Here is an 18,405-nt window from a genome sequence, read left to right as displayed (position 1 = left end):
TAGATTGTTAGTACTGTATATTTCCCTCAGGAACAGTACTTTTTTCTAGATAAAAGGTATCATATATACTTGTATGTATACCCCTGACAATGTATGTACCTATAAATTTCATAATAATTGGTTAAATAATTAAGACGTGAAATCGTTACAAACAAACAAATAAACCTAACAGTTTTACCACCTTGAAAGGAATTTTTCTTTATAAGGTTTCTGAAATAACAAAAATACAGTTGTATTGATTATTTTTTAATGTGTCTATTAAATGTCGGAATTATCACTTTTACAACCATAAGCATAATAAAAGCAAAATATAATGTTGGTCAAAAAGTTTTTACAAAATATACGCTTATATGATTACGAAAAAAATTAAGGAATCTACCTACCTACCTTTGATCTATATTTTCAATTATTTAAGTGTAAAAGTAATTTAATTGCATCTCGCACGTTATTATATACAGGTAATTCACCAATAATTTATTTTTCCAGTATTTTTTGTTACCTAGTAATATTTTATGAGGTGATATGATGTTGTGTAATAATAGTTAAGTCAAAAACTTGTCTTTTTCCAAACGCCAATTTTCATTCATTTTTGATGTGAGACAATAACTACTATCTTCGGGACCGTTTAGATCAGGATTTTGAGAGGACGTTTCAATTTTCTTTTTTACCTGCTTTCGTTCTTTGGCTCTTCGATTTTGAAACCAAATTTTCACCTGTCGTTCCGTAAGTCCAAGATTCGATGCAATTTCGGCTTTCTGTCGTATTGTAATGTATCGACTGTAATAAAACTCTTTTTCAAGTTCTATTCTTTGATGATCGGTGTACACAATGCGATATTTGTCTCTTGTACGCGTTTTTCCTGAAAACAAAAAAGTTTCATATAACAACAATCGGAAGGATGATACGAACAAACTAAATTACATTAAGAATTTAATAAAGTTAACTAACTATGAAATGTGATAATAATTTCGATAATGAATAAAGAAACAAATTTGAGAAACCGACTACCAAATCCGTTTTGACCCAACACCTCTCCATTAATATCAAACGCTCCTCTTTATTAATAGTTTTATAAGGATAGAGTAGAATGATATAAAAAAGATTGTATATTAATGAAATGAATGTCAATTATAATCCTAAGTAGAAATAATAACAAATTTTGATCAGTTAATTTCGCGATCTTCGTCAGTAACTTTGCAATCAATTTTATCTAAATAGATATTCAAGCAACACCTACCAATAAAATAGCAAAACGTTTAGGAACGTCACTTTTGTTGTAACAATTGTGATACCCTTCATAATACCCTATCGAGTGGGGGGGTTATGTTAGATTATGTTAGGGGGGGCGGTTAATGTCAGTACCTCTATACCTAGTGATAAAAGAAAAAACACAATAACCATCATCAAATATTGCATAAATCACAACCGTTACTGCATTACTTGATCAGAGTTCCTTGAATGCGATATATAAAAAATGAACTCCTGGGTTTGTTAGTTGATCGTAACGAGTCTGTGACATGAGTTACCTGGTGTTAATAAAAATAGAAATCGAATTAAGACTAAAGTTGAACAAAATGGCTCGTAAAAAGGACTTATGAAGTATGCGATAAGAAATAAGCCCTTTCATCACAACAATTAACAGTATCCATTGTGTATTGTTTTTTGATACTTTATCGGGCGCGGCGGAAATGATTCTGGCCATGTATTGAATTTTGATAGTGGGAGAAAACGAGAGAGATAGAGGGGGGTGTAATTTGGTACATCAAACCAATTTAGTAAATAACAATACACGATTGAATGTTTAAAAAATGTATCTATAAGTACAAAAATATAATAACAATTTTTAAACATCAATCCCGTCTACAGCACCATGATAAATATACATTATCGTAATATGATTCAATCTAATTTGACTCTTTTAAATAATGGCATATAAACGTTTTAGTGGTGGAAAACTTCGAAAAATCGTCATAAAAGAAGTCAAATAGTCAGATACAGTAAGTATTACCGGTTCCCTAATTGTTTTTCCGCAAAAATTCGATATTGTCGTTTATTATCTATTTATATTGAATGGTACAATATGTTATGTGAAGCTGTTGATATTAAGTGAATAAAATGTGTGGAAATCTAACAGTATAATTATTTACTCTATCTCCAAGAAGTTGGCGGGCAGGACCATCTTTTGGAAGTAAATAGTTTGAAGCTAACGCTACAAACTTGAATTTTTAGTAGGGACTACAGACCGTTATAATATTTGTAATCTGAAGAAGTAACCAAGTCAAGTCAAGCAGGGGCAAGGACAATACATATAACAGACAGATTTATAAATAATCATAATTATAATTTTTATTCAATACAGAAACTGTATGGGGAACTCTTCTAAAAATTACATAATTTCCAAAATGGTTTCTAAAAACTATAATAAAGTTAATGAATCTCAAGGTGTTTCTTCATTCATTATCAATATTTATTATAAAAGATTTCCATTACGGCAATGTCTTAGTATAATTATTTCTATAAATAGTGGTTATACGTATATAGTGCAGTGATAAAAATTTTGTCAATGACATACACAATTTCTCCATATACTTTCTCCCCACCGTACGTATAGTATCACCTCACATTTACAACCTATAGTTGATAGAAAATATCGAACTGATAGGTAAATTTTTACAGTTTTCTTTCGATAATGAGTTGTCTTAAACAAATACAGTCAGTTATCAATTACAGTTTTTTTCTTTTCCAATCCATGCATGAGACTTTAATTCCTCGGTATCTAAAGATATGTTTAAGTTACACGATTATCTATTAATGTGAAGTTATCTAAAATAAAAGTTTCATTGAGGTAGCAAAAGTAACTAGTATTTAAATACCATGTTGGCGGGCATTTTGAATTTGTACAATTGATTTAAACGACGGGATGATCATTCTTTTTATGATATTTTTTAACATTATTTCGGTGTTATGATAATGTTAATTAATGTTAAATGGAACAAGATGTTAAATATACTTGAAAATGTAGGGATGAGTTACAGAGATTGTAGAGTGATACTTAGTTTGTATAAAGAGCAACAGGCAGTTATAGAGCTGGGGTTGGAACGTAGAGAAGTAGATATTAGGAAGGGAGTCAGACAGGGATGCACACTGTCATCGCTACTTTTTAATTTATACACCGAAGGAGCGATCAACATAATTAAAGACAGTACAACTGTAGGAACAGATATACGGGGGTGAAAAATTCAAAAGATTAGTATGCTTAGATTTGCAGATGATATAGTAGTATTAGCATCTAGCAAGGAGGAGTTAAGAGATAGTTTTAAATAAAATGGAAGCGGAACTCACAAAACAGCATTGTATGAAAATAAATAAAAGTAAAACAAAAATGCTAAAATACTGGTTTGCAAGGGTAGGAAAAGTAGGGAAATAGTGAATATAAAGATAGGAGACAAAAAATTAGAAGAAATGAAATGAAAATGATAAATCAGGACGGAAGGAGTAGTAGGGATATAAAGCAGAGGATAGCGCAGGGTCGAGTCGCCTTCAACACAAAGAAGTCATGTCTATGCTCGCGAACGGTTAATCTAGAAATTCGAAAAGGATTGTTAAAGATGTATGTTTGGAGCACGGCGCTATATAGGTGCAAAACATGTACGGTGGGCGCGGCGGAAAAGAAAAGGTCAATAGCGTTCGAAATGTGGTGTTACCGGCGAATGATCACGATACCGTGGATAGAGAAGGTTAGAAATGAAGAGGTGTTAGAAAAAATAGGAGAACAGAAAAATCTATGGAAGTCAATAAAAAATAAGCGAGATAGGTTGGTAGGACACCTTCTCAGGCATGAAGGTGTAGCCAGAGACATATTTAAGGCAGAAACGGGAGTTAGGAGGAGTAGAGGTAGACCTAGATTAGATTACTATTCGCAAATAGTTTTGGATGTGGGTTGTTCTAATTTTAGGAAAATACGAAAATTAGCTCAGAATAGGAAAGAGTGGAGGTGCGTGTCTAACCAGTCTTAGGAGTGACGACTTTATGATAATGAATGATAAAATCAATTTAGGATTTAACTTATTGATTCTCAAAAATTTCATTATCCCAATGTTAACTTCGGTATTATATAAATATGAACGCCAAGACAAACAGTAACGTTCCTAAGCAGTCACGAAGGGCTAAATGCAAAATTTTCTACTTTTTTCATCCTTTCACAATAAATTATTGTCGTAGAGAGCGTCGGAATTAGTAACGTCATCCAAAAGCTCTGGGTTATTGTTCCCCGAAACAGATACACGAGACAAACGTTGCATAAATCGTTCCCCAGACGAACATAGACTCAATCGTTGGGGTGTCAGTTGTAGGAGTCGCAATGACAGTGGTAGTAAGGGTAATAATTATAACGTCGAACATCTAAAATGTGCTGGCGCCACGACCTTACCAGTTTACATTTGTATATATGCATACGAATTTGCGAATCTTCAACATTGCAGTTTTATGTTATTTTTTTATTCAACCAAATATTCCGAGTCTATCAGCATTGCTCAGCAGTAATTTTTCTACGTTTGTGTTTTTTTTAAATGGATGGCTGTAGACTAAATGAAATGATCTTTCGATTTTCTAAAATTTGAGTTGATTTGTACCTCAAAATTTTAGAACACATACAATTTTTGTAAATGAGTCATTAACAATAATAATCAAGATCAATTTCTTGGTTATCAACTTCACGAAACCACATATGGATCGTGACTTTTAAGTTCTAATCAGTACACCATTGCTTATTTAGATAAATTACAGAACATATCGATATTGCTTTGATTAATATCAAGAGAAATTAGCAGTAAATCGCTATCTGTAAATATTTAGTGCTAACTGCACTATTTCATAGTTTTTGACAAGGCCTCAAACTGAACTTATGATTTAGCTTGTACCTATATGTGACTGGCACATACCTACACCTGCTAAATAATGAAAAGAACAAATTAAATTCTGATCAGTAATTTATTAAAATATTCAATTAATTCTACTAAATGCGTTAACAACGAATCATTTTAACGCCCGTTTCTTATTATTAACTAATTAGGGACGTGGTTTACGCCATATTGGTTGAATGTTGCTTCAGTGAGCAGTTGATCGGCTTTATAACTGCGTGGTTGGAATTACGTCTTCAAACAAGCGTCTTTGTATTCCTAAATTCCTGAGAAGCATCTCTTTCTGTTACAGACATTACATGGTGTAATGTTATTCTCTTTTCTTTATTAGGTCCGCTGCAATTCCTCCGTGACATCTCTATATTTACGACATTGCCTACAACGTTTGTCGTGAGTAAAAGTAGGCATCCTATCTAATTAGCAACAGCTCTAGTCTAGTTAAAAAGTTGAAGGAAGAAAGTAAGTGCGACCGTTTTATTGATGACTATGCCAATTTTGAAGGTCCCAACTATAGGGAATATTACTGCCACCACAAAAAAACTTGGATAGGGCAGGCGGATCCGGAATCGAACTGGTGTCCTCCAGAATGCTAAGCGATGGTCTAAACCTCTAGGTCATACCATATGTGTATATTATAAGGTGGTAGTGTTTGTTTACTATTTAATAATCTTAAGTTAAATAACTGTCATCCTAAAAGCAACAATGGCATTATTAACTTCATGAAGTGAACCGAGGAACTTAAGAAGTCGACTTAAGAGTCACCATATTCCTCAGATCTGTGACTTCTTGTTCCCAAAACTGAAGAGGTCATGAAAGGACAACGCTAGGCTACGATTGAGGAGATAAAGACGGCATCGAAGAAGGAGCTGAACAAGATCAAAGAAAGGATTAGAAAAACCCTTGCCATAAGTATATATTATCTGGGTGGGGATTACTTTGAAGGGGACAAAAAAGATATTACTGAATAAAAAAAATAATTTTTTTAAACAACAAAATTCGCTATACTTTTTGAACCGACCTCGTACATATGTATATGTATACGTAAAACCATACAATAAAGAAGCAGTCTCGTTAAACGACTTAATAATTGTTTATTCGTGTATTTGTACATTTTATATCTTAAAACTAGAGAATCAACTATTTTAAAGTATCACAACACAAGAAAAGATAATAATGAAGAACTTATCGATCTTATAAATAATAAAATGTTCAATGATAAGGCGGGATGAACACTTCTCGTATAAGACGGGAATATCTCGTCCTATTCTTCAGAAGAAAATTATCTTAAACAATAAAAAATAACCTTAATCTTTACAAGCGAGATTGCACTAGAAATTGCACTTTTAGGACAAAAGTTTGTCATTATATCATATACATTTAAGTGTATAATGTACTCAACATAAGCACCAGAGTTTTCCTTTAATAACTTGTACATATAAAAACTAAAAATAATTTAATGTTCAATAAAACACGTGTAATCGGATGGATGGATATCACTGCACTTTTGTGTGTAGGGCAAACCACAAGTAAGTTTCACACTGATTTTAAGAACATTCACATTTGTGCTATTGAGATCTCCCTATTAGAAATTGAGACTAGACCGTGGGTTCGTTTATCTTTTCTTAACAATAGAACTATATCAATCGTAATCTCACACCAAGTGGACGGCAGGTACAGGTGAAGGAAGAACATCGTGCACTATCTCCGTCTTAAACGGTCGCGCATGATGTTGATGTTGAATTTGGTTTATGGCGTCTTGATCTAGATGTAAAGGATCCATTGTATCCTTCTGTCTTGCTTCTTCCATGCGTTTTTTCACTTGTTTGCGCTCCTTTGCTCTTCGATTTTGGAACCAAATCTTCACTTGACGTTCCGACAAACCTAACGCAGCTGCCAATTCCGATTTCCGACGAATTGTTATGTATTTATTATTGAACGTAAATTCTTTTTCTAATTCCAACCTTTGATGGTCCGTGTAGACGACACGATACTTGTCTTTCGTTCTTGTTTTGCCTGAAACAATAGAAAATTTCGCTGTAACTGTTTCGTTTTGGAAGTAAAAATGTCGAATAATAAAATACAGGAAATACAAATATGTATAAAGGATGTATCAAACTGAGCTTGTATTATATTTATGAATATAGAACAGATGCAAATAATATGTGTTTCGTCACTTACCTAAACACTGAGTTATAACATGGTGAATTTCACTTGTTATTCTAATTTCTAATAGATACAAATTTCCTTTTCATATGTCGATGCGTAAAACAACTTGTTTCAAATGTCTTTAAACAAATAGATAAATATGAGCAGTTAAATTTATAATATTACAGCTACAAGCTCAGTTTAATCTATACGGAATGTGGAAAAGCTTTTGGCTCTAAAACCTATCTTCTGTATAAAAATAAAATTACTCAAATTGTAACAGAATCAACGAAATCGATTATCACTAATAAATCCTTGTATGTTTCATTAATTGGCATTATATTTTTCTATAACACTTAACGTAAGTAATATACATTTTTATAATTTCTAGTTATATTATAAGAAAAAGGAATAACATTGTACCTATTAATGTGCAACAGATACAGATACAGCAGAATTTGTCAGCATGGGGCATTAGAGAAAGTTTAACATTCTCAGGAATTTAGGAAAGCAAAAACTCGATATAACGATATAATTCCAACCACGCAGTTATGTCTGTACTACTCATAAGGCATTTCCTAGCTTAACAAGGGCGTCTTCGTCCCAACTATAGTAATGTTTAAATGTAGGAAGATTATAAGCAGTTGGAATCAAATTCTCGATCATTGAAACCGCTCAGGAATTAACCATAACGGTCAAATTTGAGACCCCTTACCAAAAAAGCTGCTCAGATACATACCTTCTATTTATTTCCAACTAAAACATACAGTTTATGTATCTCTCATTTAGGGTTGCCACCTTTTCAGGCTTTACATAAAGTATTTCTCGACTAAACAGTTCAAAAAAAAAGTATTCAGCATAAAAATAAAGTATTTTATTTTTTGTTTTTAAAAACATATTTTTTGTTACACCTAGCAGCCAGTAACAAATTGCTGTCGCTCTTAAATACATTAATAGCCTCTATACATGGAAAACTAAGGTTTAAGTAAACTAAAAGTTCATTTTTAAATAGTTTTAATAAAGCTTTATTCCTGTCGTCCCACCACTTTGCGTTCATAACAGAGAATACTCTTTCTGTAAATGCTTAAGTTGCCGGAAAGTGACACTACTTTGAACAGATTTGGGAAATCAGGTTGTTCCGTAAATATGGCTTTGTCAATGAAACTAGCGTTCAGAAACAGAAACATTCTCAAAAATACTGTATTGTGCAATATTATTGATGCAAAAATACTCTGAATTTCGAATAATCGTTTACAAAATTACGATGTTTACTTAAGGCCTTAAATAAAGTAGTTTTGCGTACTTTATGTGTCTTGTAATGTATAACGTACGCACAGTCGAAATAGAGTACAACACTTTAAAATAAAGTACGGATGGCAACCCTACTCTCATTCCAATTTTTTATTTTCATGACTTGAGTCCATAAAATATATCTAAGATAACCCGCAAATGTTTATACAGATTGTGAGATTGTGATTTTTGTGATCCGAGTCCAAGAGCTTGATTCTTTGTTAAATACTCGCATAAACTTTACTCGTGTCTTATCAGTTTTTTTTTTCGAAAGACAATGATACTAATTCATTTCATTTTCGGGCGTACCATCTGAAGAGATAAAGTATCTAGATATTCTCACAAACATATCCAAGAATTGTTTAGCAAGCGTTTACATTTTCTCCTACAAACAGCGAACGCCGTCATCTTTATCTGAAAATGTTGTCGGATGTCAAGGATATATAATCCTTAATCAAACAATTTACTTTCAGTATAACGCTATGAGTGAGTGCTGTTTAAGTATATTATGTAGGTTGTAGGTGTGTTTACATCTGTGTGTGTGATATATGCTTACCTATATGTTTAACGCTTACATGAACTAAATATAAAAAAAAGTTTTTTATCTTCCAACACGTGAAACCACAATTTAAATTTTAAATTACGGCATAATTTTTGAATAGTGAATGAATTATGAATGTTGCAACAATGAATAGTTACCAATTAGTATAAGTTGGTTGTGCATTATAATTTAAGGTCCTTTATTGAAAAGAAAATTTTACCATCCTCTCATATGTCTATTTAAAGTAAATAAACGTATTAGACGCCTAGTAAATACTTGTTTTGTTTTTGTAAAATTTAAGGACAATCAAACCAAAAAATGGCCTATAGCAAAACTGTCGAGTAAACAAAGTAACTCGTATAACTTTTTTCAAGTTAGATATAAGAAATAATAAGGTGAGTATAAAATATGAAAACCAAAAAAAATCTACCAATTATATTCCGCAACAGGAACGAATAAATCATTGAAAGAAACCGCCTATGAATATATGATGGGTTTTATGTAGGAACCAAGTTTCTGGTCACATAATCTCTTTAAGTTGTACCTTCTTCCTTGATCCTAACAGAGAATTCGTGTCATGTAAACAAGGTGTTTTGGCAAATTCAGAAAGCCACATAACCAACATTATTTTACGTCCTTTTTTGAATATTTTGAACGAAATGCTCAACGAGAATTTCCTAAAACGTATTCCAGAACATCGACGGACGACTCAACGCGATTTACGATCTGACTGGTGAATTATTTGATTAAGCTTAGCCCAACCCCATCCTCGTTCACTAATTCATGACATAAGTTCCTAAGTTTTACTATCTTTATATCCCCTAACACATGCTTCAGACATTCAACCCCTCTATAACATATGCTACACCGTCTATCCTCTTCCTTTTTCCAGTATATTTACATTCTCTACATTCACTCCCTATCCAAAATGTTACACGCCTATTACCCTCCTTCCACCCAATCTCCTTCCCAGTACCACCACAGAACTTCGTCAGCCCCATTACATATCTTGGCTCCTCTATTTTACTTAGATCCTACACATTTATCATTTCCCTGCATTTGTTCCTCATCAATTTCCCTTTATTGATCTTCTTCCCTAAACCACTCTCCCAACTGCTCCTGGTTGACTTTTAATGTCCTCAAAGCTCTCTCCCTCTTTCCCTCATATCTACTTTCGTCCCTACTTCTAATATCTTCTTCCTTCATATATCCTTCCTGACATCCCCTTCTTCCAGCCTCCCCAACTTCTCCACATATTTTAGTATCCTTTTTAGCTCTTCTTCTCACATCTAGTCTTCCTTCTGGCATACTTCTCTCTAATATATTATTTATATAAAACCTCTATTTGCTTCTTTCCTTCCATCTTCTTATTTTCACCCCATAAACACCGTACTCATCACCATCACATTGAATAACATCAACCTTCTGTCCCAATCATTTTTGCATAATTTCTGACCTAACTCTCCCCTTTAGCCTGATTTTAATAAGTTAGGTATCTAATTTCATGATGATGAATTTTACAAATCGTAAACAATAATCTAAAATTATTAATTAGTTCACCATACTGTGTTGATGAAAAAAAATCACAGAATATCTGGCTTTGCAGGCTTCTGATATTACCAAAATGCGTTTCTATGTGTGGTAAAATTTCAATTAATGTTTGTGCAAATGATAGGTTTACTTCCCAATTCTCCAACGCTCGTGTTTCATTCATGAAGCTCAAATTAAAATGATCAAAACGTGTCAAAACACTTAAGATAGTCAAGGTCATGTTTTTTTACAAAACAAACGTAAGTACAGAGTAGTAAAAATTTAAATTAAATTCCAACTTGAAGGCACCTACAAAACTGCTCACAGTCAATTAAATGGCATTTTAAATTAACTATTACATACTGGAAAATATCTAATTGATTCTGACGTACACAAAATAATGGAATTTTAGAATACGTCATAGCCAATAAAAATAAAATCGGAACTTCTAATTCTACTTAAGACTTTTCCCAAAGCAGGACTGGCTTCAAATTCGACTAAGTGGATTGTACTGTAGTGAGTAGTTACCTACTACTCTGATATACATTCTCCTTCATAATAATGAGCAACCACAAGACTAATACAACGTTGGCCTTGGTCTAGCAAATTTAGCCTTGGTCTTGGTCTGATTTTTCAGCGGTATACGTTTTGGTCTTGGTTGCTTTCTTGTAATGAACGGGCGGAGTTTTGTCATTCTTCTACCTCTGACTTTAATTTCCAGATTTTGAAATCAGCATCATCATCATAAGGTCGTCAATCCTAAGACTGGGTAGACATGCACGTCCACTCTTTCCTATCCTGAGCTAATCTTTGCATTTTCGAACAGGATGCATGAGAAGGTGTCCTACTAACCTATCTCGCCTATTTCGTATTGTGTTCTAGAGTCCCTTGTTCTACTCTTTCTAATACCTCTTCATTTCTAACCTTCTCTATCTACGGTATCCTCATTTGCCTGTAACACACACCTATACCGCTTCAATTTTATTTAAAGCTATCCCTAAATACTCCTTGCTAGATGCTAATACTACTAACATCATCTGCAAATCTAAGCATATTAATCTTTTGCCCCTGTATATCTATCCCTAGAGTTATACTGTCTTTAATGATGTTGATCGCGTCTTCGAAGTAGAGGTTAAAAAGTAGCGGTGACAGTGTGCATCCCTGTCTGACTCCCTTTCTAATATTTACTTCTCTACGTTGCAACCCCAGCTCTATAACTGCCTGTTGCTCTTTATACAAACTAAGTATCACTCTACAATCTCTGTAACTCATTCCTACATTTTTATGTATATTTAACATCTTGGCCTAGCAAATTTAGTCTTGTTTTTCAACAGTATACGTTTTAGTCTGGTCGTGTTCTTTGAAATTAGCACTACTTTAAAAAAAAGGGAAGTAATAGTAAGTAATCCGTAACAGCTCGGCTACGACATACACTTAAGGTACACAATTATTAATTACGACGGGGCTACAGACAGGTTATTGTACGTAATAGGTACGACTTTGTTGCTTTGTCATTATTGTAATGTATGATGTAGTAGTTAGTATTGGAAGTAAATATGTACTCATTTTTTAAAGAATACGAATATACGTTAGTATTATTTACTGATAAAATATACCCTTCATGTCAGGTGTGAATGATCAATTTATTATCAGCGCGGCGACTACAATCAAAAACGTGCCGCTTCAGTCATCTATACCGCCCGTAAATCCCTAGGATCAATAGGGATATTATCGGAATTGGAAACAGCCTGCATTCGTGTCCTCAATATCTCACAATGTTTTGATGGCGCACTCAAATACACAAATGTATGAATATACATACGCAGACAACATAGTATTACATAAAATGGTACTAATAATAAACTGGGGTTCGCAATTTTATTCAAATTATTTGAATATTCAAATATTCGAATATCTATAATACTTTGAAAAAAACTATTTGAAATTTTAATATTTAGATATTTAAATATTCAAATATCTAATAAATTTCTTCTTTCTTTGTCTTTGCTACAGACATTTTCGTTGTTGGGTCAACCGTTACGAAGTACTTTCGAAAAAACTAATCTTTTATATCATTTACTAATGATGGCGACTTGAATGGTTCCCCTCAAAGCCTAAAGCTTGACCCAGGCTTAAACATATTTATAAATTTTATTGCAATCCCACCTTTGGCATCGTAAAACTCAACTGACTGAACTTTTACTGTTGTTCTTTAATACATGTGGTTATACATAATAATTCGCATTAAAAACCTAAAACTATAAGAAATCTATAGAACTAACAAAATTAATTTAAATTGCAGTCCGAACAACAGATTACCTATTCTTATTCCTTTAGTGTAGTACATATAAAGAAACTTCAGGGGCTTAATACTTACACATTTGTATCGCAGATTTTTTATGATATCATACATATAAATTTTTATCCTTATGAACATAGTGAAATATACGACTCTGTTCCATTTTGAAAGCACATAAACAAAATTTATTTGAAATAATAATAAATTTTGATAATTTTGTTGACATCCCTGTTAAAATTAAAGTACTAAAAATGAAAATACTTAGTACATAGTCTTCTTAATCCTAAATTCTGAGAGCGTTCGTGATTCTTTCACTTTCACTTTAATTTTAATGTTTTTCTATTGAAGGACTGAGACATCATGCATTTTCTTCGGTCACATGCTGATGAAAGATTGTCTGTTATTTGTAACTATACGTGTTAAAAGAAAGAACGGTAGCTCTTTGCCTGGACGTAAAAGCTATTTGTTTTGTCACAAATGACAAATGGTTTCGTTAAAGTGTTCAATTCATCTTTTAAAAGATTCGGTAGCCGGATAATTTGAAATGCTTGTAAACATGAATAAGAAAGATACTATATTTATGTGTTTATGTTAGTAACGCAAAGATATCTATAGGCAAAGTAAAACTAATCGCTTTAACGCCAGGCTATGTTATGCATAAGCACATCCTACAACTTAATACAAAATGATTTTGAAAATTTATTTCCAGAACATCGCGTATGATGTGTGTGGAAATTGAATCTTAATTGTACATGAAATTTAATATGACAAATGGACATGTTAATTTAATACATAATATTACAAAAAAAATTTGCACTTTGAACTTGGTGCACAATTGCAATAAAATGGATGTGAATACACATAATTTGCATAGAAGAAGAAAAAATTACACAGGAAACCAAATCCTAATAAAATAGTGCAGAAGAGAAATGGATAAAGTAAGGTGTAGAAATGAAGAAACTAATGGCTGAAGGAGGAATGAGCAAATGGGAACGAGAAGCAACAGAATCGATGGAGAACAGCTCAATCATCATATGGAGAAATGCGTTCAGTGCAAAGTAAGAATGGAAAAAATTAGAGATTACTAGTCGGCGAAGGACTACACGATATGAATGACTAATGCAAAGCCAAAATATTTAGAACTGAATGGGAAGAAAAACAAAGATTTGGATGCTGCAATGATTGGAAAAGAGAAAGACACTTACCTGAGTGAAGAAGAAAATACATTCAGAGTATGTAAGTGGGAAAAGAAACCTGATAACATCCAACAGAGAATTGAACAACCAGAACAGAATTAAGCGAAGACAAAATAATGAATAGATCAAAAGATTGCAGAAGGCATATACCATAGGCTGGGTGAAGCAGACCCAAGGAATTAGCTTTTGTCACCTATTGAAAACTTAACGCTTAAACCATTTATTGGACATTTCATAACAATTACGTTGATGGAAAAGCTTCTCGTTGCAGCTAATAGTAGGTTCTTCAGCAACAATTAACTACTACACTACCACAAAATTGGAAAATACGAATAATTTAAAAGTTTTATAAACATGGATGTACAGGGACTTTTAAAGTAAATGAAAAGTTGATAACTTCATCTTCAGTATTATTCATAGTTAAGTGTTTTTAGTTTCCATGACTCTCTTCAGAAATTTTGAAAAGAAAATGAAGCTACAATATGTCTATACAAAAGGATTCGTTGATGACTTGTAAAGAAATTATAAATTAATTTTAATGTTAGGCGAAAAACAAAATTTACTGAAGTTGTTTTTTTAATGACAAATATGTTAAAGATGAATTTTGAGGCAATTTACTACCCATACAGGAACAGTACAATTTCATAAAGATACCAAACACCAGCAACATTGGAATAGAGCTGCTTTACTGAACGTTTAGATAAACAGATAGATTTCTAATATTTACCAGTACCACCGAATATTTTATTGGAGAGACTTCTACACGTACAGGGCTTTGAGTTTGCCGTTTAATAATAAAATTCTGTGAAGTAATAAACTGATTTCAAACGGTACCTGTTGTCCCTTTTAATGCAATAAAACTGTTGGGTCTTGCTATTGCTGTAGCGGAAATTGGCAAGAAACCCGAAAGAACAACAACCGCGCAGGATCATGAACTTGCTCCTTTCTACCTGATGTTAGACATCCAAAGGTTCGATTTTATTATTTTGTCTGCAAATTTTATTATTGACGAAACTTTCAAAAGTAAAACCTGCCTACATAATAATAACTAAAACACTTTTTATGATATTGCCCGATAAGGTGTAGTAATTTTTTGTTATGACTTGTGCGAAATTTAGAGGTACAATTTCATAAAACAGAAAATATTCTAAGAAATAATGTCATCCATAATAACAGCGAAAAGTATTTAAAAAAAGGAAAAAATTAAATCGAACATAGAAATTTACTCATTTGTCTGAGTTTTTCATTTTTTGCCCCACGAGCGAAAATGCATAATTTGATGAACGTTTGGAGTATATTTTTTCAACCACTATATCACAGACTTTTCCGAAAACTGTCTTTAATTAGCCCAACTCTCAAAATCTTTTTTTATAAATTACCTTGATGTATGTGAAGAGATTACTGAAGGTATTTGTATAAATTTTCCTATGCCACTCTATTTTTCTAAAGATGAAGCCCCCCCCTTTGAGAATTGCATGTAATACAATATTTCCATGTTTGGTCCCCAATTCGCCACTAACAAAACGAAGGAACGAGAATTTTCTTTCCTTACACAGTTTTTTGATATAGCGTATAAAAAACGGATAGAATTTTTCAAAATAATGAAATTTCAATGTCTGTCATCAAGCTGTGGGAACAAGATTATGAAACTTAGAAGAACAAAGAACACTACTGATGTCTATTGAAGCCGATAAGAAAAAGGAGAGATAGAATACTAGTATATAATCTTATGGCATAAAGACTAATTAGAGACATATAGGTACTAGAAGCAAAAACAGGAGTCAATAAGGGTATAGGAAGACCTAGATCAGATTTCTGTTCGCAAATAATTTGAGATTTAGCAAGTTCTTATGGGAAACCAAAAGACTGGCTCATAATCGAAAAGCCTGGATGTGCGCCTAGTCTTCGAACTGACAACCTTGTAATAATGGTACAATAATCGTGAATCATGTTGAATGTTGATATTATTGTAAATGGTACAAGATATAAGTAAAAGATTTAACCAGAAAATTGCAATTGTTTTAACAGATGTGCCACTTTTAAATAGGATAAAATAGAATTAAAACTGTTAAAAAGGTCCCTCTGCAGAAACACCTTATCAAGAATAATATCTATTAAAATATTTTATCATAATTCAAAAATTGTTTTTAGCTTATAAAAAGCACAACATTTAAAATGCCACATGTTAGGAAGATTTGTCTCAATCGAAATAGACATTCGAATAAAATTTGTAATGGGTACATAATTTTCTTAAACAGTTAAAATGACGTTGTTAAAAACTATAAACTTCTATTTAAAATGCAAACGTTGGAATATACAGCTTACAAAAAAAATATTTGTGCAATAAAACTATCAAGCGGTGAGAACAAGATTAAGTACCAGATTAAGAAGGTAAACAATAATGACGCGAAATAATAGACAGCACAATGGAGAGTGTATACTTCGTGAGTTTTGAAGAAATGCTAAATCATTTTACAAAATAACGGAGTTGTTACACGCAGCTGTATCGTCTTCCGTAATTTATTAAATTTTTTTGCATAGGTACTTTCTCTCTAATTATTATTCCATTGGTAGATCATGCAACATATATTCGATTAAAAACATTCTGCAATTACAAAAAAAATATTAAAGACCCCACTCTAACANCTTTGATGATAAAAATTTAAATAATAATAATAATATAAATGTTGCATTCCAAACTAATAAGCGCATCAAAATGACAAAGACAGCACATTCCACAAAACTATAATTAGTCAGGGTTGTACAAATTGTGATGCGGGTCTTAAAATAAAAAGTATATTGGGCAAGAAGGAAGATCATTTCAAAAACAAATTCATGAACACTTTGTCATTAAACAACTGATCTCAAGTACACGTCGTATTTAATAAAAAAAAAGCATGCTCTTTTAAAAATTAATGTATTACAAACTGAAAGCAAAGACTACAATTTAATCTTATTCTTGTTAGAGTAGAAATTAATAAATCTAAACACAAAAATCTACTCTTAAACAAACAAATGGAGTACTTTAGGAACCTATAGTCAATATATACTATAGAATTGTATGTTTTAGAACTATTGTATCTTCTAGTTTTACGGAAATTCGAAGATTAACTCATTAATACGAAAGAATAGAGGTGCGTGTCCAACCAGCCTTAGGACTGACGACATTATGATGATGGTGTTTTTTTAATAGGATTTAAATTAATTTTTCTGTAAACCACAACATCACTTAATTTTTTATCTTGCAAAAGGCTTCTAGATAACGAGAACGAAAGAATCGCTAACTATCATTTGTTTCTGCCGAGCACACACCTATTATTAAAACAATGTATTTTAATTAATTACCGTAAGCATCATAATCCTTCTGTTAACAAAAATAGGTTTTATGACAATTCCTATTTGATTAAAAAGACCAATTTGCCACATACGAACCCTCTTCGCTGAAATATTCAGAAATATATTTACACAGAATACACTAGAAGAATTTAAAATTTTTAAAATAGGTACAACATCGAAGAACGTTTGATAGCTTAGTCGTGTGGACTGCAGTTAAAACCACTACACTATAATAAGATAAACCACCGTCATTATGGGTTAAATAAAATCTTTAAAACATTCAGATTTATTTGTGTAGAGAACCGACAACTTCCATAACACGTCAAACTCGCCGTGTAATTTATTATGAGGTACGAGACGCCGTTTTTATTACACTTAAAATTCGCTCCAAGACGAAAAGGATTTTCGAAGTACAACGTTTTATTGAATCAACCACTGACAACGAGAATGTTACAGCTTTAATAGCTACTAAAGCATAAAATGTTCATAAAAGGTTTACACTGTCCAAGCTATCAAATGGGCACAGTGCTCATAGCTTAATTTTCTGAGGACATTTCAATTTATTGGACTGAAGGAAGGATAATGGTTAACATTAAACCAAAAGGCATGTAAAGCAGTCGCAGCATAACTAATTAACTAACCGTAACATTTTTCACATTTCAGGGATATATTGTGTATGTAGTAGGTGTATAATATGCGATTAAAAATACACACATCATACGTACGAACATTTGCAAGATCATTTTGTTGAATAAAGCTGGGAATACATTACCATTCGTTCGCATTTGTTTGCGTTGCTGTCATTGCTAGTCGTTCGCAGACATTCGCGGCAACGTTACTGGTTAGAACGAACTACTCTCGCTTATTGATGTTTATTAACATTCCATCACGTTATATTTTTTGAGATGTGGATATCAGTCATCATCATCATAAGGTCATCAGTCTTAAGACTGGTTGGACACGTACCTCCACTCTTTCCTATCCTGAGCTAAACTTCGCATTTCCCAAAAAATAGAACAACCCACATCCTTAACTATTTGCGAAGAGTAATCTAATCTAGGTCTACCTCTACCCCTCCTAACTCCTGTTTCTGCCTCTAATATGTCTCTGACTAGACCTTCATGCCTGAGAAGGTGTCCTACCAACCTA

General features: G+C 32.6%; 1 protein-coding gene across 2 annotated transcripts in view; it reads right to left on the bottom strand.

Annotated features, from left to right (window-relative positions):
- Positions 1 to 356: 356 nt before the first annotated feature.
- Positions 357 to 18,405, bottom strand: part of LOC108742050 (homeotic protein caudal-like) — a 23,869-nt gene continuing 5,820 nt past the window's right edge. The window contains exon 3 of one of the 2 annotated variants that reach the window (XM_018477177.2): positions 357 to 859. In XM_018477177.2, coding sequence (XP_018332679.1) covers positions 543 to 859 — 317 coding nt within the window. In that variant the 3' untranslated portion in view covers positions 357 to 542. Of the gene's footprint in view, positions 860 to 5,985; positions 6,933 to 18,405 lie in introns of those variants that run through there. The other variant, XM_018477097.2, reaches the window with a different exon arrangement.

Source organism: Agrilus planipennis, unplaced genomic scaffold (genome assembly GCF_000699045.2).
Source record: "Agrilus planipennis isolate EAB-ADULT unplaced genomic scaffold, Apla_2.0 scaffold2, whole genome shotgun sequence".
NCBI classification, from domain to species: Eukaryota; Metazoa; Arthropoda; class Insecta; order Coleoptera; family Buprestidae; genus Agrilus; species Agrilus planipennis.
Note: the sequence above shows the minus strand (reverse complement) of the source record. Positions and strands in the feature narration are given on the sequence as shown.